This window comes from Onychostoma macrolepis, chromosome 07 (assembly GCF_012432095.1).
Source record: "Onychostoma macrolepis isolate SWU-2019 chromosome 07, ASM1243209v1, whole genome shotgun sequence".
NCBI classification, from domain to species: domain Eukaryota; kingdom Metazoa; phylum Chordata; class Actinopteri; order Cypriniformes; family Cyprinidae; genus Onychostoma; species Onychostoma macrolepis.
The window spans coordinates 14,631,244-14,656,184 of record NC_081161.1 but is presented as its reverse complement, the minus strand read 5'-3'; the positions used below and the strand labels follow the sequence as shown (position 1 = coordinate 14,656,184).

The following is a 24,941-nucleotide window of genomic DNA, read 5'->3' as shown; positions in this document are numbered from 1 at the left end:
TATTCTAGCAAAGCAAGTCTACTCTGTGGGGTTCCTCAGGGGACCATACTTGGACCATTGCTATTTCTTATTTATATAAATGACCTGTCAAATGTTTCAAATATTCTCACTCCAGTAATGTTTGCTGACGACAAAACCTTAGTCCTTTCTCAACCAAATTTTAATTAATTGATTAAGAATGCAAATGATGATCTAATTCCTTATGCTAATTAGTTTAATTTGAACAAATTATCTTTAAATAAAAATGAAAAAATCAAGTTTTATCATTTTTAGTGGTAAGAAATTATACCCTAAGGATTTATCAAAGATTACTATTGAGTCTATAGAGGTGCCTCAAGTGTCAACTACTAAATTCTTGGGAGTTTTTGTTGATGAGAGTTGGAGGGAACAAGCTGATTATGTGAGCAGAAAAATACATAAATCTACTGGTATAATAAGGAGGGTTAGGCATCTTGTTACTACAGAATGTCATCTTACGCTTTACTATAGTTTAATTTATCCAATCTTTCAAATTATAATATAGTTTGGGCAAGTACTTTTCCTACTACTCTTCAAAAAAATGTTATCCTTCAGAAGCGCTTTGTTAGGATTGCAACCTGATCCAACACATATACTTCATCTGCTTCTTTATTTCATAAACTTCAGGTTCTTACTATTTATAATATTAATATTTTTCAAATATGTGTTTTCATGTATAAGACATATTCAAGTGAGGGTAACATTCCAGAGCAATTTAGAATGTATTTTAAAGTAAATTCACAGGTTAATTGTTATTCAACTTGTCAATCTTCCTAAAGTTCTTTCTTGTAGAGGGCAATACTTGATAAGATTTAGGGGTATTAAATTATGGAATGTTTTTAAGTAACAACAACAAAAATCATCTTTAATATGTTATAAAATATGTATAAGGGATTGTTTTAATGCTGCTTTGTAATAGTGTGTTTTATTTTTTAAATTAATAATTTTTTTTTTTTCGTTTTTTTTTTTTTTTTATGTATGTTATGTACTTTATATGGTTTGTTTTTGGAGTATATCATTTAGTTCATTTCTTTAGTATCATTTCTGGGGTTTTTTGATCTGTTGAATTAATTTGTAGTTATTTATTCTTATATATTTGTTATTGTAATTTAGTTCTCTTTTTTCAGTTTCATGAGTTCGTTTTTGTTTTCTTTCTTGTTTAGGTGGAGGCTCTAAATAAGCCCTTTGGGTTTTCTGCCTCTCCCTGCACAGTAAATGGATTGTATTTTCTTATTGTGTTTTTATTGTATCTATTTTTTGTGCAAAATACTAAACTAATAATAAAATAGTAAAAATAACTAAATTAAACAAAAATTGTTTCAAATCTATCCATGCCCCATTATCTAAATTAATGTGTATCTACTTAATAAGAAATTGTAACTGATCTGCAATATAACCTAATACATAAAAAACAACCTGGACTTTTTGTGCGACATTGTTTTACGTACCTTGCTGCACGTTTTGCCGCAGTTTCAAATAGAAATGTCCACTGAGTGGCGCTAAAACACAGGTTCAATATGTGAACCCTGGCACGTTTTTATTACGTAGATATTGGTACGTATTGCTGTTTTTTTTTTTTTTTTACTTTGCTTCAGATACGTATTGCGGCGGTTCAGAATTCAAATATCCGGGGACTGTCGCTAAAGGTTAATGCTCTATCATGTTGGATGTATGCCCTACACCAAATCCAACCCTAAACCTACCCGATAGTGTTAACAAATGCAAAACTGATATAAAAATGCATTAACTTATGCAACTGTGCCATTTGAACTTCCTATTAAGCAGATTTGAACTGCTTTGTCGAACCGTAGTTACATGGGATTCGAACTGATGTTTCTCATCTCCTAAGTCTGTCTCCGTACTCCGTGAGCTACCGAACAAACTTATCATCAATGAAAACCCATAGATACGAAGCTGGATGTGTGCGATGTTAACGTTCAAAAGCATCAGTTTTCAAATCTCCCAGCATATTAATATTGTTTTGAAGTCATAACATGATATTCTTCAAGTAATTGTGCGAAAATGACACTTTATTAAACGCAACTCTGTAAATTTGTGTGAAAGTGTTCATTTATTTTGGAAACTGCAGTGATATGTACTTATTGGTACATATTTCATGTCACGCTAAAAAGTGCACCCAGGTACGTAAATGCCATGAGACCAGGGGCCTCATTTATAAAATGTTGCGCAGAAACCTAAATTTGATCTTACGATCGTTTCTTAGAAATGCGTACGTGCGATTCATAGAATGAACGTACGAACAGAAAACGAGCGTACGCGCCTCTTTCAGATGTGAAATCTATGAATTGCAAATTATCTTGAACTTGTGCGCAATTGAATGGTTTCAGCTCTCTGCCTTGTAAACGACTCCTAATTAATATCATTAACATATAAAATATCACCAATCATGATAATTTAGAACAGCGACCTGCAAGAACAGCTTACATTTGAAAAAATCTGCATTACTCCGACAATAAAAAGTGCGTACGTCTGCTCGGACCCTGACGTGACGCTAAGCACTTTTCCACGTCAAAGACCGTTTTTATAAATATGAGCGTTGGCGTGGATTTAAGCGTGCACACACTCTAAGATCAAATCTGTGCATACGCACGCTTTATAAATGAGGCCCCAGGTAGATAAAAAAAAATGTAAAGTTGTGAATTAGTTTTTTTTTTTTTTTTTGTAAAGTCCACAGACTAATTCTAACTTCTTATTGTAATTCTTATTTTTCAAATAACCAGATATCATTAAATTTTAAATATCATTGAGCCATTTAAAAGACGTCTCAAATGGAATCAATAAAAATAAATAATTAATCTGAGGGAGGATTTTCATTCTGACAGTTACTGTTCGCCCTATTAAGCAAAGAGGCAAAGTATTACAACATTTTCAATCATTACTAATTTTTGTTAATACCGAAGAAAAAATTAAATGAACAATTTCTGAAGGATTTGAAGAAATAATTACGCCCAAGTATTTAATAATATTATTATCTTAATATTAACAATTAATGAGAATAAGACCTTTTGGTCTTCAAAATATATTGGACTCAAAAGAGAACCTGATTCTATTCTTCCTCTTCAGCACTTAAGTGATCTCAGACCCATAAGGGGCTGTAGCGCAGTGCAGAGCAGGAAGATCAGAAATCAAAAACTGCACAAATTCAATGAATGTGAAAAACGGCCGGTTCAAAATTATCAGTGAGAAACAACTCAGAAAGAACAGATGTTAAAATGAAAATTAACGCAGCGTGGATAAAAACATTCATTTCTAATCCAGGAGCAATTCAGATTTGTACAATGCTGATCTGGATAATAAACGAATCAAAATAGCACAATATTACAAACAATTTTATAAAATTGCACCACACTGGACTCGAACCCACAATCTCCAGGTCATGCACCTGACATTGATCTCGATGCACCACTGGGGAGATGGGTGTTCACACAGATGCTGAAGTTCAACTGAGAATCAATTCAAACAAACTCAGGGCCGGTCAATTTCCGAGAGTTATTTCTCAGGAATGGAAGTGAATATCAAAAATCTATTCACTCATTTCTGTGCGGCTCGATCATCTGATCAGATTTTGGACGAAAGTATGCAAAATTTGTAGAAGGAGTAGCGAAAAATCTGTTTTTCATTTACTTCAATATTGCGGAGAGACACACTGAACTTTTGAACTTTTTGAAATAGAAACTTTTGAACTGCGGGTTTCGTCTGGTCAGAGGAGAACTGGCCCCCCGACTTAGCCTGGTTTCTCCCAAGGTTTTTTTTTTCTCCATTCTGTCACAGAGGGAGTTTTGGTTCCTTGCCGCTGTCGCCTCTGGCTTGCTCAGTTGGGGACACTTAATTTCTAGCGATTATCGCCAATTTGATTGCACAGATACTATTTAAACTAAACTGAGCTAGACAATGACATCTCTGAATTCAATAATGAAATGCCTTTAACTGAAAATTTAGTGTTTAATCTTATCATTATACAATACTGACACTCTATCCTCCAATTTGATACTGTTAAGTGCTTTGACACAATCTGTATTGTAAAAGCGCTATATAAATAAAGGTGACTTGACTTGACTGATGGAAACTGACAAGTGAGATACCACCAGAATCGACATAACCCAAGGAACGAAAGGACATAAAAATAAAAAGTTTGGACGATGTTTTCAAAAGCTGTGTTTTTTTGCAATAATCATTATATCTCTGGAACACTAGGTTGCGCTGTCTTCAAACTCCTCAGGTACCTCCGGTACGTGGTGTTGATGATCCCTATCCATTTTTCTGGCGATATGTCAAATGGTTTAAAAGATATTGCAATTTATGACAAATTTAAAAATGGCGGACACATGGTTAAGCCAATCCTGACAAAATTGATATCCACAGATTCAGCATGACCCAAGGAATCCATAGACACCAGTAATAGTCATGATTTTCTGAGTAACTGTTCAAACATTACAAGCCAAAATAGTATTTTTTCATATCTGACAATCCATAGGTGGCGCTGTTCCCAACTTTGGCACGGACCCTCATACCATGCTGTTGATGAAGTGTATCAAGTTTCATTTTTATTGATCAAAGTTTGGCCGAGATACAGCCTCTGAACCGATTTTGGGTCGACCTCGGTTAAGTTCACAGCATCATAACATTTTTTTTTTACCAGTAGGTCAAAAAATTCTGTTCAGTCATTTCTATGCGGCTCGGTCCAAAGATTATCTCTGCCAAGTTTCGGAAAAATTGGACCAAATTTGAAGGAGTAGCGAAAAAATTTAAAACTGTACTTTTCAAAATGGCCGCTACTGTAATGGGCGCAGACTTAATGTAAGATATTCAATGTGATCAGCATGAAGAGAGTAATCAGGTGTACTACGTTTCATTTTTCTAGAATTAGGGGTTCAAGAGTTATTACCATTTCAATCTTGAATTTTTTAACTGGTGGTGGGCTATAGAGTTGGTCTTAGAGACCCCAAAGTTGGTCAGATCACTATTCATGGCCATCACTACAAGTGTGCCAATTTTCATCATTTTCCTATGTTCCGTTCATAAGGCTGCCATAGACTGCCATTGGACGAGAAGAAGAAGCATCAATACAGATACAGTAGGGGCTACAGCCCCTTCAGGGCTTGGCCCCTAATAATAAAATATAGCCTATATATAAAATACAAGTACTAAACTGTTTAGTTCAACCTCAAGCATTACAGTTATGTTAGTCCTAAAGCTTAGCAGGACCAAAGTCTCTTTAAGACAAGTCATGTCACTCGGCGGCCATCTTTGAAACGCCTCTTGGACATGCAAGTGCAGCTCCTATCTCTTTGAATGGGGAAACATCAAATTCTCCAAAACTGTTCACTAAGCTTACGATTAAATTTCATATTTGTAATCACCAAAGAAATCTGTCAACAACTGTATCATAAAAGTTGTTTCTTTTGCTCAAATAGCATTATAAAAAGCTTATTTTTCAGGCTAGATCAGCCAGTGCGCATGCGCAGTCCTCAGCGCACGTCTCAGAGCGCTGACTGTTTCTATAGCTGTTTCTATACCGGGACTGTTGACCGGGACTAGCAAATGGCAGCTGCAGTGACGCGCTGACTTTAGCGATTGGCTCTTTCATTCAGAAGGCAGGGCTTCCTGCGTTTGAGCGGCCATATTGAGCGTTGCAATTTTCCCCATTCAAAACTATACGAGTGACACGTCTTGGGTATTCTATAGTCTTTGGCAGGACCTTATTGCTTTCAGAAATCACAAGGAAATTGAATCACAAATGGACCCACAAACGAACCTTTGTTCACATATCAATTTTTCGAAATTGGGATTTTTACATCTTTTGAAAGCTGAATAAATAAGCTTTCCATTGATGTATGGTTTGTTATGTTAGGACAATATTTGGCCGAGATACAACTATTTGAATATCTGGAATCTGAGGGTGCAAAAAAATAAAAATATTGAGAAAATCACCTTTAAAGTTGTCCAAATAAAGTCCTTAGCAATGCCTATTACTAATCAAAACTGAAGTTTTGATAAATTTATGGTAGGAAATTTACAAAATATCTTCATGGAACATGATCTTTACCTAATATCCTAATGATTTTTGGCATAAAAGAAGAATCAATAATTTTTACCCATACAATGTGTTTTTGGCTATTGCTACAAATATACCCCAGCGACTTAAGACTGGTTTTGTGGTTCAGGGTCACATATACGAGCTGAACCGCTCCGAGAGCGTTTGCAGGGCTCAAAAAACACCCATAGGCCCTGTTTACACTTGGTATTAAGATGTGTTTTGGTCGATCGGATCACAAGTGGACAACGCTAAATACAGGTGTAAACATGGTGTGAAACATTTTGAGCTTGTCCTCTTTCGACCACTTCCAGAGGTAATCGAAAATGCTTTCGACCGGATTGCTTTCGTGGTGTAGACGCTGATGTAGTCGAATGTGTTCGAGCAGCCACAAAAGATCACCTACTCTCTGCCTACTGACCTAATACACGTGTAATCTTTGCGAGACATACAAGGACGCACGCTTATCAGACGGGATTTAAACTTTGACAAACCGAATTAGAAGTATTATTTTTTGACAACACGAAAAAAAAAAAAACAGCAGTAAGTACAAGCAGACGTAATATTAGTGCACAATAACTTTAGCCCTCCTTCTACTGTTTTGACGCTGACAGAGGGATCCGCCCATTTACCCTCCTCTTGATGTAACAGAAGAGACGGATTAAAATGCCAGGTGTAAACGGGTATGTGTCTCCATTGTCCATTTGTGATCAGATTGACCAAAACGCATCTTGATACCAAGTGTAAACCGGACCATAATCTCTTTTGTAGTAGAGAAAGCTGCTTACATGTAGGCTACTCAGGGAACGATCAACAGTGATGATCACAATCAGCTTTTCCGCATATACCTACTGGCCCTGATAATCATGACTTCTACTACCGCTTGCTCCATTTCAGCAAATCAGTTTTTGTGAATGTGAAATATGGAACATAGTCTTAGAGTTCATATTTGACTAACTGGAGCCCAGGTCAGGGAGCAGACAGACTGGCTAAACCGACCGTCTGCTAGCCGCCTCACGTCACAGAAGTCAGTTAACTCTCAGCACATAGAAATGTTTTCACCTAGATATCACACTATAGAGACTGTGTCTGTTCCCCGAACTAGAAAATACAGAAAACATCCAAACCAAAGTAATAGTAACAATTTAATTGATGTTCAACAAATAAAAAAACGATATAATACAGATAAACACATGATAAAGCTTGGCTTATTGAATATTAGATCCCTTTCTTCAAAAGCACTTTTTGTAAATGATATGTTCACTGACCATAAACTAGATATGCTTTGTTTGACAGAAACCTGGCTAAAACCAGATGATTACATTACTTTAAACGAGTCTACACCCCAAGATTACTGTTACAAACATGAACCGCGTGCAAAAGGTAAAGGGGGAGGTGTTGCTACAATTTATAGCAATATTTTCAGTATCTCTCAGAGGTCGGGTTTCAAGTATAATTCGTTCAAAGTAATGGTGCTTCATTACATTTACATTTACATTTAGTCATTTAGCAGACGCTTTTATCCAAAGCGACTTACAATTGGGGAATACATCGAGCGATTAATCTTGAAGAGGCAATCAGACATACGAAGTGCTTGCAACACCAAGTCTCAGACATTGTTCAAATAAATACAAACTACCAAAGGAAGGAATAAGTAAAGATAATTTTTTTTTTTTTTTTTTTTTTTTAAGTTTAGGATGAAGTCAAGTGCTGTCGAAAGAGATGAGTTTTCAGTTGTTGCTTGAAGATTGACAGGGATCCAGCATTCCGGATAGAGGTGGGAAGATCGTTCCACCAGCCAGGAATGGTGAATGAGAATGATCTAGAGAGTGATTTTGCGCCTCTCTGTGATGGTATCACGAGGCGTCGCTCACTAGCAGATCTCAGATTTCTGGAGGGGATGTAGTTTGTTAATAGAGAGTGCAAGTAAACGGGTGCTGAGCCAGTGGTTGTTCTATATGCAAGCATCAGTGTCTTGAACTTGATGCGAGCCGTGATTGGTAGCCAGTGCAGGGAGATAAAGAGAGGTGTAACATGGGCTCTTTTGGGCTCGTTGAAGACCAGTCGTGCCGCTGCATTCTGAATCATTTGTAGAGGTTTGACTGTATTAGACGGAAGTCCAGCCAGAAGAGCATTGCAATAGTCCAGCCTAGAAATGACAAGGGCCTGGACAAGAAGTTGTGCAGCATGCTCTGTCAGAAAGGGCCTGATCTTTCTGATGTTATATAGTGCAAACCTGCAAGATCGAGCAGTTTTGTAATGTGGTCTTTGAAGGTCAGCTGATCATCAAAGATTACACCAAGATTTCTGACCGAAGTTGATGGGGTTATTGTTGATGAACCTAACTGGATCGTGAAGTCATGCTGTAGAGTCGGAGTGGCAGGGAGGACAAGAAGCTCAGTCTTTGCCAGGTTGAGCTGCAGGTGATGTTCTTTCATCCATGCCGAGATGTCCGCCAGGCAACCTGAGATCCTTGCAGTTACCGTTGGATCATCTGGTTGAAAAGAGAGGTAGAGCTGTGTGTCATCAGCGTAGCAATGGTATGAGAATCCATGTGCCTGTATGATGGGACCCAGTGATGTAGTGTATGTGGAGAAGAGGAGGGTCAAGAACTGATCCCTGAGGAACCCCAGTGACCAGTGTATGTGCTTTGGATACCTCACCTCCCAGGCCACCCTGAAAGACCTACCAGTGAGATAGGATTCAAACCAGCGAAGTGGAATGCCAGAGATGCCCAGTGATGAGAGGGTGGACAGGAGTATCTGATGATTGACAGTGTCAAAAGCGGCAGATAGGTCCAGCAGAATGAGGACTGATGATTTGGAATGGGCTTTTGCAATTCGCAGGGCTTCAGTGACCGAGAGAAGCGCAGTCTCAGTTGAATGGCCCCTCCTGAAACCTGACTGTTTAGCATCCAGTTTGTCGTTCTGTGAAAGAAACAGTGAGACTTGGTTGAAGACAACTCGTTCAAGTGTTTTCGCTATGAACGGAAGGAGAGAGACAGGTCTGTAGTTTTCTATAAGAGAAGTGTTTAATGTAGGTTTTTTGAGCAGTGGGGTTACCCGAGCCTGCTTGAACGCAATGGGGAAGTTACCTGTGAGTAGGGATGTGTTGATGATGTGTGTGAGTGCAGGTAAGATATAACGTTATCCAAAGAAACAAGTATTAATGATAAATCCCCTGTGATGTTTGTACTGGCTACTGTATACAGGCCACCAGGGCACCATACAGACTTTATTAAATAATTTTCTGATTTTCTATTGGAGTTAGTGCTGACTGCAGATAAAGTCCTAATTGTTGGTGATTTTAATATCCATGTTGATAATGAAAAAGATTTGTTGGGATCAGCATTTATAGACATTCTAAACTCTATTGTTGTTAAACAACACGTGTCAGGACCTACTCATTGTCGAAATCATACTCTAGATTTAATACTGTCACATGGAATTGATGTCAGTGGCATTGAAATTTGGCAGCAGAACGATGATATCTCAGATCGTTATTTAGTCTCCTGTATATTCCATATAGCTAAAGCTGTAAAGCCAACTCCTTGTTACAAATATGGTAGAACCATTACCTCTACCACAAAAGACTGCTTTATAAATAATCTTCCTGACTTACCTCAGTTCCTCAGCATATCCAATAGCTCAGAACAACTTGATGATGTAACAGGAACTATGGACTCTCTCTTTTCTAGCACTTTATATACGGTTGCTCCTTTACGCTTAAGGAAGATTAAGGATAAGAGTCCAACACCGTGGTATAATGAGCACATTCGCGCCCGGGAAAATGGAGCGCAGCTGGAGGAAAACTAAACTAGAGGTATTTAATTTAGCTTGGCGGGAAAATACCCTATCCAACAGAAAATCATTAAAAACTGCTATATCTGATTACTTTTCGTCTCTTCTAGAAGAAAACAAACATAACCCTCGGTATTTATTCAATACAGTCACTAAATTAACGAAAAATAAAGCATCAACAGGTGTTGGCATTTCCCAGGAGCATAGGAACTACTTTACTTCCAAGATCGATACTATCAGAGATAAAATTGTATCCTTGCAGCCGTCAGCTACAGTATCGCATCAGATAGAGCACTATAGATCCCCTGAGGAACAATTCCACTCATTCTCTACTGTAGGAGAGGAAGAATTGTATAAACTTGTTAAATCATCTAAACTAACAACATGTATGTTAGACCCTAGTCCATCTAAACTACTAAAAGAGCTGCTTCCAGAAGTCATAGATCTTCTTTTGGCTATTATTAATTCATCATTGTCATTAGGATATGTCCCCAAAACCTTCAAATTGGCTGTTATTAAGCCTCTCATTAAAAAACTACAACTTGACCCCAAAGATCTAGTCAATTACAGACCGATCTCAAATCTCCCTTTTCTGTCAAAGATACTAGAAAAGGTAGTATCCTCACAATTATATTCCTTCTTAGAGAAAAATTATATATGTGAGGAATTCCAGTCAGGATTTAGATCGTATCAAAGTACTGAGACTGCTCTTATTAGAGTTACAAATGATCTGCTTCTATCATCTGATCGTGGTTACTGGATCTTAGCGCTGCGTTCGACACTATTGACCACAACATTCTTTTGAATAGACTAGAAAACTTTGTTGGCATTAGTGGAAGTGCCTTAGCATGGTTCAAATCGTGCTTATCTGACCACCATCAGTTCGTAGCAGTGAACGAAGAGGTATCATATCGATCACAAGTGCAGTATGGAGTACCTCAAGGCTCAGTACTAGGGCCGTTACTTTTCACGCTTTACATGTTACCCTTGGGAGATATTATCAGGAGACATGGTGTTAGCTTTCACTGTTACGCTGATGATACTCAGCTCTATATTTCTTCGCGGCCCGGTGAAACACACCAAATTGAGAAACTAACGGAATGCATAGTCGATATAAAAAACTGGATGATGAGTAATTTTTTACTGCTAAATTCTGAAAAAACAGAGGCGTTAATTATCGGACCTAAAAACCCCACATGTAATAACCTAGAACATTATCTAACACTTGATGGCTGCTCTGTCAATTCTTCTTCATCTGTCAGGAACCTAGGTGTGCCGTTTGATAGCAATCTTTCATTTGAAAGCCATGTTTCTAGCATCTGTAAAACTGCATTTTTTCATCTCAAAAACATATCTAAATTTCGACCTATGCTCTCAACGTCAAAGGTTAGACTATTGTAATGCTTTATTGGATGGTTGTTCTGCTCGCTTGATCAACAAACTACAGTTGGTCCGAAATGCAGCAGCTAGAGTCCTTACTAGAACCAGGAAATATGACCATATTAGCCCGGTTCTGTCAACACTGCACTGGCTCCCTATCAAACATTGGATAGATTTTAAAATCTTGTTAATTACTTATAAAGCCCTGAATGGCTTAGCTCCTCAGTACTTGAGCGAGCTCTTATCACACTATAGTCCTCCACGTTCACTGCGTTCTCAAAACTCTGGCCGTTTGATAATATCTAGAATATCAAAATCGACTGCAGGTGGCAGATCCTTTTCCTATTTTTCCTTTTCCAAACTCTGGAACAATCTTCCTAACACTGTTCGGAAGGCAGACACACTCTGTCAGTTTAAATCTAGATTAAAGACCCATCTCTTTAGCCTGGCTTTACACATAACACACTAATAAGCTTCTATTATTCAAATCCGTTAAAGGATTGTTAGATCAACCGGAACCGGGAACACTCCCCATAACACACGATGTACTCGTTACATCGTAAGTAGAATGGCATCTATGCTAATATTTGTCTGTTTCTTTCCTGTTCTGTTTCTCAGTCTGTATCCGATCAGATGGTGGATCAGCACCAAGAGATGATGTCTACAGCCCTGATCATCAGCAGAGACCAGTACAACTAGATGAGCCCCAGAGACATATCCCCAGTGAAGACCTCGATTATAATACAATAAAACTAAAAATATAATAAAATACCTAACTACATAATACTATTATTGTTAGAAATTGCAACAAAATAAAAAATAGAAATATAAACTTTTGAACTGCGGGTTTCGTCTGGCCAGAGGAGAACTGGCCCCCCGACTGAGCCTGGTTTCTCCCAAGGTTTTTTTTCTCCATTCTGTCACAGAGGGAGTTTTGGTTCCTTGCCGCTGTCGACTCTGGCTTGCTCAGTTGGGGACACTTAATTTCTAGCGATTATCGCCGATTTGATTGCACAGATACTATTTAAACTAAACTGAGCTAGACAATGACATCTCTGAATTCAATAATGAAATGCCTTTAACTGAAAATTGAGTGTTTAATCTTATAATTATACATTACTGACACTCTATCTTCCAATTTGATACTGTTAAGTGCTTTGACACAATCTGTATTGTTAAAAGCGCTATATAAATAAAGGTGACTTGACTTGACTTGAATGAATGACTTGCTCTACCTGTTGCTTTGTTGTTCATCAACACCCGCTTGCACCTCCTGCTGGTGAGCAAATAACAGCAGATGGAGATGATGCATCGGTACTCTACTACTATTCCTGCAGTTCCCAATTGTGCAATGCTGAATTTTTTGCTGAATTTGGGAAATTGAAATTCACTGAATTTGTGGAAACAAATTTGTAAAGTGGACTGATAAAATGGACTGAAAATGTACTTTACTTGAGTATTATTTTTTCTGGAAACTTATGACTTTGACTTCACTACATTTGAAAGACAAATATTGTGCTTTTCACTCCACTACATTTCTATCAAGTTCTTTGAAGTAGAAAGTCGTTACTATGTAGCAGCTTGAGTGAGTGTCAGTGGGTGATTTTTTTCTTCTCTAAAATGTGACTTTCTTTTTTCAGACAGTTTATCGGTAATCACTCTTGTAGGGCTACATGAAGTGATTTCCCAGCATTTTTTAGCACTGACCAGTTGCAAATGTGATATTTATTTACTACAATTTAATAAGAAGTTAATAATGTGGTATATATTAGACACAATATTGTCTGATTTTGCTAAATTGTGTTAGTGAAAATATTACCTATAAAGCCACAGAAGAATTGTTGTGCATCTCCTAATAAAACACAGGTGTTGGACTTGAAGCAGCACTGCACAGACCGTTCTGTGTATGACATCAAAGTACTGCGAGTAAAATAGTTTTAATTTTTTTGTTTTGATGTCAAATAAGTCTTGCTGTTTTGCTTTTTTGTTAAAGCAGTGTTGCTGTTGTAAAGTTATACAGCTTCAGTTGTGTCGCTGGGTTTTAAAGCAGGTTTGATTTTTTTTCTTCCTTATCATTCTGTATTTACAGCAATTTCACTGTCCATTCTGTTCAAATGTGGATGAATGGCTACACATAGATATGTGCACACACTGTCAGAGCTGTGTGAGATCACTACCATCCTGCTCTTGTGGGGGTGGGTAGGGGTGTTAAATATATATTTTTCCCCATAGGTTTTTAACATTCTAAAAGCTCTTTATTCCAAAGATTCCAAAAAGTTAATATTAAGTGATTTAAATCGTAGAAAAAATATTTTCCTTTTGCTCTATTCCGTGAAAACTGTTCTAAACAAAGCCATGGTGTGCATCTCTGCACTCAGCAGTGTTTCATTACTGAATTAATTTAACTTTTTTGAACACCTTGAATCTTCCTTCCTGAATGAATAAACCAGCAGTTTTGAACGAATTGACTAAATAAATGAAGACTCAGTCATTAAGGTAGTGGTTTGTTGCCACCTACTGGTAATTTTAGTATCATTTTTATTAAAAGTATCATTCTATTTATTTATTTATTTTATTTTTTATTTTTTTGTCATTTCATATTTCTGTGTTCTAAATTTAATATTTAAAACATTATAATTATAAGTGCAAATTATAATTAATTATTCATTATACTTCTCTCTTAAAGAAAAAAAAAAAAAAAAGCATAGCCTATTTTATTTGAAGTGTATCCTGTGTATCTCTGGGCTAAACCCCAGATATCCACTCACATATCCCCCAGATATCCCATTAGTTTGGTATTCTAGCACTTGCTCTACTGATTGAGAATACATTGTAAAAAATGGAGCTTTAATAATTTGAATGTGATGGATTATCAATGTGCCTTCCTTGTAGGTGCGTTCAGATGTAGTATGTAACATTTTAATTAACGTCAAAGTTCATACAGCACCAAGTTTGACAGTTGAGGCAAATTCTGTAAACACTGCTTTGAAAAAAATGCTTTTTTATTTTTCTTGTGCTTGCAGATTCACACAATCAACCTTTGTGGCACCAAATGTACTGAAAGTCACAGATCAGACAGAATTCTGGAAAGAGGGTGCAAAGAAAAAAACATCAGCCTGAATCCCCTCCTGCTGTTTCTCATCAGAGTGCTTTTCAACTTTGACTGGCAAAATTACTGAAATTTAACACAACACAAACTAATTTTTATGGGGTTGGGGTGGTAAAAATCATGGATTACAGTGCTGTAAAGCAATTGGATTGTTTTTACAGGTACAAAATGTTTAAACTAAATGAAAATAAACTCTACAGTACTGATACTGTAAATGACAATACGGTAATAATACTGCAAATGTAAATACAGTAAGGGCATTATAGTACTGTAAAAATACAGTTATCATACTGTAACCATTTTTACAGTAACTTACTGGCAGCTGGATGTAAAATTAAATAAAATAAAAATAAAATTTACAGCAATCTCTTTACAGTGTATCACACACCCTACACTATTGTCTTTTTGGCTAATTTGTGCAAAAACTTTTGCTAAACTGTTAAAGCTTCATTTTAACCACCACCAATGCAAAGATGCAAGTATTTACTTTACTTCTACATGCTTGCGAAGGGTTGATGTCGAGATTTTATAAGCTGCTAGTGTGGTCTTCCTAGGCAGACAGCTTACACTGCATAATTGAGCATAAATATGGCCAGGAGTTCACTTCCATTTCCTTCGAGTTCAACTTCAGCAGAATACGATGGGGTTTCGTTTTCACCTGTGTCTGCACCATAATGCCTGTCTTGTCCGTCTGCATCTTTCTTGTGATTTTAGCGCCAGTTTGTTCTTCTGCCCATTACTGCAGTAGTTTCCAGGGAGCGATATATATATATATATATATACACTGAACAAAATTATAAACGCAAAAACTTTTGTTTTTGCCCCCATTTTTCATGAGCTGAACTCAAAGATCTAAGACTTTTTTCTATGTACACAAAAGGTGTTCACAAATCTGTCTAAATCTGTGTTAGTGAGCACTTCTCCTTTGCCGAGGTAATCCATCCACCTCACAGGTGTGTAATATCAAGATGCTGATTAGACAGCATGATTATTGCACAAGTGTGCCTTAGGCTGGCCACAATAAAAGGCCACTCTAAAATGTGCAGTTTTATCACACAGCACAATGCCACAGATGTCGCAAGTTTTGAGGGATCGTGCAACTGGCATGCTGACTGCAGGAGTGTCCACCAGATCGGTTGCCCGTGAATTGAATGTTCATTTCTCTACCATAAGCCGTCTCCAAAGGTGTTTCAGAGAATTTGGCAGTACGTCCAACTGGCCTCACAACCGCAGACCACATGTAACCACACCAGCCCAGGACCTCCACATCCAGCATCTTCACCTCCAAGATCGTCTGAGACCAGCCACCCGGACAGCTACTGCAACAATCGGTTTGCATAACCAAAGAATTTCTGCACAAACTGTCAGAAACCGTCTCAGGGAAGCTCATCTGCATGCTTGTCGTCTTCATCGGCATCTCGACCTGACTGCAGTTCGTCGTCGTAACCGACTTGAGTGGGCAAATGCTCACATTCGATGGCATCTGGCACTTTGGAGAGGTGTTCTCTTCACGGATGAATCCCGGTTTTCACTGTACAGGGCAGATGGCAGACAGCGTGTATGGCGACGTGTGGGTGAGCGGTTTGCTGATGTCAGCGTTGTGGATCGAGTGGCCCATAGTGGCGGTGGGGTTATGGTATGGGCAGGCATATGTTATGGACAATGAACATAGGTGCATTTTATTGATGGCATTTTGAATGCACAGAGATACCGTGACGAGATCCTGAGGCCCATTGTTGTGCCATTCATCCACGACCATCACCTCATGTTGCAGCATGATAATGCATGGCCCCATGTTGCCAGTTCTTGCATGGCCAGCATACTCACCGGACATGTTACCCATTGAGCATGTTTGGGATGCTCTGGATCGGCGTATACGACAGCGTGTTCCAGTTCCTGCCAATATCCAGCAACTTCGCACAGCTATTGAAGAGGAGTGGACCAACATTCAACAGGCCACAATCAACAACCTGATCAACTCTATGCGAAGGAGATGTGTTGCACTGCGTGAGGCAAATAGTGGTCACACCAGATACTGACTGGTTTTCGGAACCCCTCAGACCCCCAATACAGTAAAACTACACATTTTAGAGTGGCCTTTTATTGTGGCCAGCCTAAGGCACACCTGTGCAATAATCATGCTGTCTAATCAGCATCTTGATATGCCACACCTGTGAGGTGGATGGAGTATTTCGGCAAAGGAGAAGTGCTCACTAACACAGATTTAGACAGATTTGTGAACAATATTTGAGAGAAATAGGCCTTTTGTGTACATAGAAAAAGTCTTAGATCTTTGAGTTCAGCTCATGAAAAATGGGGCCAAAAACAAAAGTGTTGCGTTTATAATTTTTTTCAGTGTATATATATATATATATATATATATATATTTTTTTTTTTATTATTATTATTATTCAGTAATTAATGTGTTTTAAAATGTACAAAGTACAATACTTCAAACTAAATATACTTAAGTAAAAGTGCAATTACAGATTTTAAAAATTACTTTAAAAAGTAGAAGTACACAAATAAAGCTACTCAATAACAGTAATGCGAGTAAATGTAATTCGTTAATTTACACCTCTGCACTTAAGACCCAAATAAATGCTGATTCACTTAAATGTTTTTTGTTTTTGTTTTTTAATCAGAAATTAAAGATTACATCAAATTCTATGAATATTTGAAAATCTGAAAAGTTTTTTAGGGCAGAAGCTGAAAATGTAATTTGAAGACAATTAGTTTGAGCATGTGGGTTAAAACTTAAACAGACGTGCTTACCTGGCACATAAACTTCACAGGATCTGCAGCCTGCTGAAGGAAGTGGGCAATATCTTCCATGATGGTGTAGTATTGTAAGCAGGCATTGCCTTTCACAAGGCCTTTACTGTAAAGTGTTACAATGACATGTCCAGCAGTAAAATCTGCAAACACAGAATATATTGCCACCAAATAATAAAGGTGTGTTCACGCCATATCATAATAATCGTAATTACGAGATACCAACTTGTAAAAAGCGTTCACGTCCTCGTAGAACTCGTAATTACAACTTGTGAACTGGGAGTTTTCTGAGAGCTACGGCTTGTACCACAAAAAATGGCGGTGCTTTCAAAGAAAGCTATTATTGCTCTAAAAAAGGGGAAAATAGATACATATGGGTAGTTAACAAATAAAAATTGGACAAAAATGTAGAAAAAAAAAAACTTAACATACAAATAACATGAAAAAAATGTATCTTCATTCTTAGAGTTACAAATGGCATGTGGAAGGTTCATCTTCAATGTTAGAGTTTTTTATTTCTTTATTTTTTTACATTTTTCCGTCACACCATAGGACACATTAATACTTCAACTACCCATATATAGATACAATAATGTACTATAATATAAAAATTAAGTAATTACATATTATGTAAGTGTTCATACTGTTATTATTTTTGTTGTTGTTTGTTTAGGTTAGCAATATTTATCGCAGTCATTAATAATAACAAACAAACAGTTTGTAATTATTTTTTACCTGACACGGTTTCTGTATTCTGCAATATTTAGCAGTAGCATACAAATGTAATGTTATGTGTTTTACAGCTGCCAGTAACATTTTTATGCGGTTGCGGGTTCATTTTGTTGACTGTCACTACAGAAACGGATAATCCCCAGTCCGGGGACGTGAACAGTACCGAGTTGAACGTCATGTGTTGTCATCTCAGAATTACGCTAATTACGACATGGCGTGAACGCAGCATAATTTTATGAATAATATATGTCAATTTCTTAAAGGAATGTAGTTCACCAGAACATGGAACAAAAAAAATTGAAAAATATATAGTTTTTTCTTTACAATGTGATTACAAATAACAGACACTGGCTTCAGTTTTGGGTCAACATTAACCAATTTTTTTGTTTGTTTTTTAGGGTGAGTAAATAATGACAGATCATTTTTGTGGCATGTGTTCCTTTAACATGCAACCATAACATTTTCTATACCCTTTAAGTTTTAAAATTTAAGCATCTATGTAGACCATCTTTACCAGGTGCAGTCACTTTCAGTGTGCTCTCATTCCAATTTACAGGCTTCACTCTCACTCGCTGCTTATTCCCATTGAACTCCACCTCTGCGTCTTTGCTGGCCAAGGCCTCCTGCAGAAGAATGAAGATCTCCATTGGATTCTGTGAAGACACACACAGCATGGCAGTATTTAGTCTAACCTATGTAGCAAATCAGCTCAAAAGGGAAATGTATATAAATAATTACAATTAATTATGATTAATTACAATTATTTATACTGGCTGACAGTAATAACTGTAGCAGAATTAAATTGCCATTAACTGATCTGTTCTTCCTGCGAACATTCAATGTGAGTTCATATCAACTCTAAGAAAGGATATTTCCGTGGCAACAGAAAATACTTTCCTATTAATGCATTAGAGCATGTAGAGAGGGTCAAAATCGTAAAGAGACATTAAGTTGCAAGGTAGAACTTGTAACTCATGTAATCTGTGCACACAACCTATATTAACTAAACGCTAACGCACCTAACTAATCTAAACAAACAAACGAATAAACATACATTCACGCGTACATGCAAAGGGGAGCTAAAGTGGATGAATGAAGCCATTAGAGAAACAAAGAATGCAATTATGGAAAGAGTCAGTTAACCACCTGGGTAAAACCATCAGCACCGTTTATAACGGGGTCTATAACTTATACTAAACCTCTGTTTAGTTTAGTTAAATGTACGATACTTGCACTGCCTTGGTCGTTGGCGAGTGTCTGCAAGGCAGTCTCGGATGAAAAGTCTTGATGGTTTCAAGGTTTTGGACTCACAATCACGTTCTTCCGGGTTGAAGAGTGATGAATTCCAAAAGATGTTATTCTGGCTCGGTGGTGATTGGGAGTTCCTTCCCAGGTAGAAAGTGAAAAAAAAAAAAAACTAAGAAAGAGATCTGCTGAGGTCCGAGGACCTTTGGTTGAATGGAAAGTCAAGGCTGCAAGGCCTGGCACAAAAACGTAAGGGTCCAGAAGAGTTCTAGTTCACAACCTCATCTTCTCAGAATCTAAAAGATTCGCAGACTGGTAGGCGTCATTGATGTGAGAGCTTTATCTGATATAGAGGTCACACCTCTGGGGAGTCAAAGAGCAAATGGTGACTTGAACTTTTGGAGGGAAAGTTTATGACTCTTTGTCTCCAAGCATGGTAATTTGCATATGAACTGGATTGGAAGTTGATATACAAACTATTAAAGATTCTTAGAACACTAATATGTTGCATAGGTATCAACATATAATATACACTCTCAATTAGATCATCCGAAGACGAATTGATAGAGACCAAACATGGTATAAGTGAGGTAATATTAACTAGTGATCGATCATAAGCATGCATAAAACAGGATACAATACACAATAACATATACAAGAACAGTAATAATATACCCAATGACCTGAAGGATATGTGTGTTCATTCAAAGAAAGGTTTTCCTATGAATTAATTAGAGAAGAGTCCATTTTCCTAAGGGGAAATGAAGTGAGTTTTTCTATGCCCGCATTCCTTTGGGCAATCAAACTAGTGTTATCAGGTTGGTTACCATGGAACCAGGGGCCTGGAGTCATCCACAGACATACCGGTACCCAGTATGTGTATTGGGTGAGGGGTCTGTGATTATTTGCTAATCTAATAACTAATTTGATTTGTTACATCAAATGAAAAATTGTGTGTCTGATTGGTCCAAATGCTACACCTATACACTGTGAAGAGCTCTAGCTCAGTTAGATGGCAGTGTTAAGCATTTGCTAATATAGAGTGCTCTTTGAATTCAGGTCCAGCTGTATGAACCTTATCTAATGCTTGAGTGGCAATTTAAATATGCCCCTGACAGACTGTAAATGGATTGTAAGGTATATAAAAATTTCATATATACATTTCTGCTAATGCCATTTTATTGTGGTTGCCTGCTAAATGCTTAAAGGGATAGTTCACCCCAAAATTAAAATTTTACCATTATTTACTCACCCTTATTACAAACCTATGAGACTATCATTTACCTTTGAAAGACAAATGGAGATATTCAAAGGCGTAGAATTACGGTGTGTTTCCACTACAGCGTCAAATCTGCATTCAGTGCCGCTGGCAACTCTACAACGCCACTGCTTTGGGGCATGTCAAATTTAGGGCAGAGGATATGCCAGGGATATGTCCCTACCAAGTGTTCCAGACTAGTCCTCAAAAGGGAAGTCATTGCGTTCTGATCACCCCCTAGGTGGCTGGTCCCAGTGTAGGTCATAAACCCTGCCCTCTGCATGTAATCCAATGGGATGTGAAACAAACTAAATAATCAAATTTCACTTCAAATATTTTGTTTTCAAAGATGGTTTTTGTTATTTGATGTAGATTTTATCACTCCGATGTGATGCTATAAAAATGGGAGTGTGACATCATGATTGACAGCTGAGATCTGACAGCTTCTGAGGCGCCAACAGACTTTTTCAGAATCTTCAGGAAGAGACTGGAGTTGTATTTACCCCAATTTAACACAAGCCTCTTTTACGGCAATCAGCAGACAAAAATGGGAGCAGTCAGGCTAATTAAAAAGGGTCAGGGCCATGTGTTTGTGATCGACTCTGTGGGAGTGTGGGCGGGACGTGGCTCCACTTCGCTCACTACTGCACAGACTCGGGTCCCGAGTTCGCTACTGTGCAGACTCGGCTCCCAAATCAACGCAATATGGTCACACCCTATTGGGACAATGGTGGCTTCACTTTTCTTCAATGGAAGTGAGTGAAGGTGCGTCGTCCATCTTTTTTTACAGTCTATGGTCCCTACCAATATCCTGCAACTACCAAATTATCCCTAGCAATAATTTTTATCAAAAAATTAAATATTGTATATAATGTATAGCCTATTTGTTTTTTGTAATTTTGGATGCATCTGAAATATGTCATACCATTGATATTAGTCACCTAAGAAGTTGAAGTAAATATGTTAGAAACTGCACGCTTTCAAGGACACACATTTAATACATGATGGGCAGATTAAGAACCTGCATCGGAGAAGCCGCATCGGTTCTACAGCTCACACGTATTGCACCCAGTTCAAGACAGCAGTCCAAAACAGTTAATAGAAAAGTTAACTTCAGGAATGAACAAAGTTTGAATTAGTTTGAAGTACGGTGTTTGACAAAACAGAGCAAATAGAAAGAGAAAGCAAAAGAGAAAAGGGCACTCTGTGGTGCGGCAGGATTTGGAACAGCGTCCAGAGTCGCAGTGGTTGCGGGTAGTCTTTAAATTGAACTTTTTAACTAATTTTTTTTAAATGAATGTACAAAGCAAACTGTTAGCTGAAATATCCGCAAAATAAAAAAACAACACTGAAATAAGAGCATGCAGTTTATCTGTCAATCAGATATGCATGAAAGTTGTGTTCATTACTATAGCAACAATAGAGTTTTCTTTTCAGAATTATCCTGGGTCCAGTTCAAGCGACGTGAGATTAAGACACCCAGTATTCTGATGCTGCTGTAATGTTGTTGTTCACAAAATCAAAAGAGTGTAATTATCGTCTGTTAAACATACTAAAAAAAAATGTTCCCACCAATGTCAAAAGCAAACCTACGCCCTTGGAGATATTTTTAATGAAACCTGGGAGATTCCTGTTCCTTGAAAATCCATTACACCCAAACTTTCAAGCTTCAAAATGTTTATAAAGAAAGTTATGACAAAGTTTATAAAGAAACTAATTAAAAAGTAAACCATATAATCGTTTATTGTTTAATCGTTTTGTATGGTTTAATTAAGGTTTTGTTTACACATAAGTTTTGGCTGCATCGGCTTAGGTGGGGTGATAGAAATCTTTCAGGTTTCATTAAAAAAATCTTAATGTGTGTTTCATAGATGAACTAAAGTCTTATGAGTTTGGAATGACATGAGGGTAAGTACGTGATGACAAAATTTAAATTTTTGGGTGAACTATCCCTTTAAGTAAAGTAAAAAAATTCAGTTTATATAGAATTGGCACATTATATTAAAAAAAAAACACTTTTGTGTGTCTCACCTCACACGGTACACGGCTGGGTAGAACCAGTAAAGACTGATTTGCAACAAGAGCTCCACAAGACAGTTTCTTCTGTATTTTCAGCTCCTGGACTGATATTCCATCCACTGCTGCTGCCTGTCCACCTGGAGAAACACACTGTATTACTGAACTACTGCTCATAAGCTGTAAGGAATTGTAGATGCTCACACAGATAGGCCTGATATATCTGGCCTGATAGACATTTAGTGGCGGGTTATGAAATTAATTTATGTTCATCTGAACATACTTGACTACTAAAGCAGTGTTGTGACTGGCTTGCCAAAGAGCACTATTAAAGTGCTTCTATTATGGATTTTTGAAAATTACCTTTCATGCAGTGTGTAACACAGCTCTAAGTGAATGAAAACATCCTGCAAAGTTTTAAATCTGAAAGTGCACTGTGTATTAAGTTATTGTCTCTCAAAAGAAAGAGTCGACTCTGAATCATTTTATCAAGTCGTTTTTAAAGCGAAAACCATGCCGTTTCATGTTGACGTCAACATGAAACATTGGCATATTGCCCACCCACTTGTTGCACACGCAGACCTGGGGAAATTTGAATCCCCCTCCCTCAAACACCTTAGCGGATTCCTGTGGATAGCATCATGTTGAGGAGAGGCTGTGTGTGCACTGTGAGGGTAAATCCGTTTTTTTTTTGTTTTTTTTTTACTGCCAAAGGACGAGGCTGTGAAGAATCAATGGTTAAAGTTCATTTTTACAGCAATACCACAGCAGTATAGCCCCAACCTTGTGTTGTGTCCCTGTCATTTTACTTAAGACTGCTACAGCAACAGTGTTTCCCACAGACTTACACTCTATGTGTGGCGGGCTTCCTCCGTGGGATATACAGTACAGTGCCCTCCAAAAGTATTGGAACAGTAAAGACAAAATTGCTCTGTTGGCTGTGGAGTCTAGACATTTACAAATATGATTCAAAGATGAATATGAGACAAGTACAGAATGTCACATTTTATTATTGGGAGATTCAACACATTTTTGTGTTTGGTTTTTACTAGCTAAGAAGTCACATTTTAGTTTTACCAGCTAAGAAGTTCAGCACTTTTAGAGTTTCATCCCTCTATCTGATGTGAGCATAAGTATTGGAACAGTTGCCTCACAGGTCTTTCTAAGTGATCAGCTGTGTCCTGTTGCATTAATTCTTCAGATATTAAAAGCAGGGAATGTGTCGTATCAGTTATATCCATTACTTCTGCATTCTGAATCTTGCATTTGATGATGACACACACGAACTGCAGGATGAAGACGAGGGAGCTGACTTTGAGAGAAAAGCAAGCAATTTGGATGCTAAAAGAAAAGAGGAAGTCAGTTAGAGCTCTAGCAAAAACAAAGGGCATGGAGAAATCAAGAGTTTGGAAACCACCAGCGACACCAGCAACCAACAACAACCTGATCGGCTGAGAAAACAACAGTAGTTGATGACAGACAAATCATAAAAGCTGTGAAAATGAATCTTAAAAGACGTGTCTGTAAAATCACCAACAAGGTGATGCTCTGACAATTTACTGTCCTCAGGAGACTTTGACACAGAATTACAGATGCTACACAGCAAGATACAAACCTCTGACCAGCTCCAAAAATAAAAAGGCAAGATTAGAGTTTGCAAAAAAGCACAAAGGTGAGCCAGAAGAGTTTTGGAACTGTGTTTATGGACCGATGAGACAAAGATGAACCTTTATGTAAGTGATGGGAAAGCAAAAATGTGGAGAAAAAAAGGGAACTGCAATGATCCCAAGCGTACAGCCTCATATGTAAAGCATGGTGGAGGTGGTGTCATGGCATGGGCATGCATGGCTGCCTCTGGAACAGGCCCTCTCAACTTTACTGATGACTTACTGTATGATGACAGTAGCAGAATGAATTCGGAAGGGTACAAAACCATCTTGCCTACCAATATTCAAGAAAATGCCACCAGATTCATTGGGAAGTGCTTCATATTGCATCAGGACAATGACCCAAAACACCCTGTCAGTTCAGTCAAGGAATTTATAAGGGCAAAGAAATGGAAAGCCTTAGATTGCCCAAGTCAATCTCCAGATTTAAATCCCATTGAACATGAATTTCACCAGCTGGAGAGGAGAGTAAAGGCCCAAAACAAGCAACAATAGGAATTGGCCGCATTAGAGGCTGGGAAAAGCATTTCAAAGGATGAGACCAAGAGTCTGGTGATGTCTATGGGTCACAGACTCACTGCTGTTATAGTGCGCAAGGGATCTGCAACTAAATAATAGCTTTTAATCTTTTATATCTGCCTTATGTTCAACTGTCCCAATACTTATGCTCACATCAATGAGTGGGATGAACTCTAAAAGTGCTGTTCTTTTTTATTTGGTAAAACATGTATGTGTTGAAACGTCTAATAATAAAATGTGACATTCTGTAGTTCATCTTTTAATCATATTTGCAAATGTCTTGACTCCACAGCCAACAGAGCAATTTTGTCTTTACTGTTCCAATACTTTTGGAGGGCACTGTATATGAATTTACAGCTCTGCATGT

General features: G+C 37.7%; 1 protein-coding gene across 4 annotated transcripts in view; it reads right to left on the bottom strand.

Moving 5' to 3' along the window:
- Positions 1-24,941, bottom strand: part of LOC131544556 (B-cell scaffold protein with ankyrin repeats-like) — a 112,427-nt gene that overhangs the window by 67,613 nt on the left and 19,873 nt on the right. For all 4 annotated transcript variants that reach the window (XM_058782859.1, XM_058782860.1, XM_058782862.1 and 1 more), the window contains exons 3-5: positions 22,404-22,528; positions 18,384-18,522; positions 17,138-17,280 (exon numbers count right to left, since the gene is read on the bottom strand). In XM_058782859.1, the coding sequence (XP_058638842.1) occupies positions 17,138-17,280; positions 18,384-18,522; positions 22,404-22,528 (407 nt within the window). The remainder of the gene's footprint in view (positions 1-17,137; positions 17,281-18,383; positions 18,523-22,403; positions 22,529-24,941) is intronic.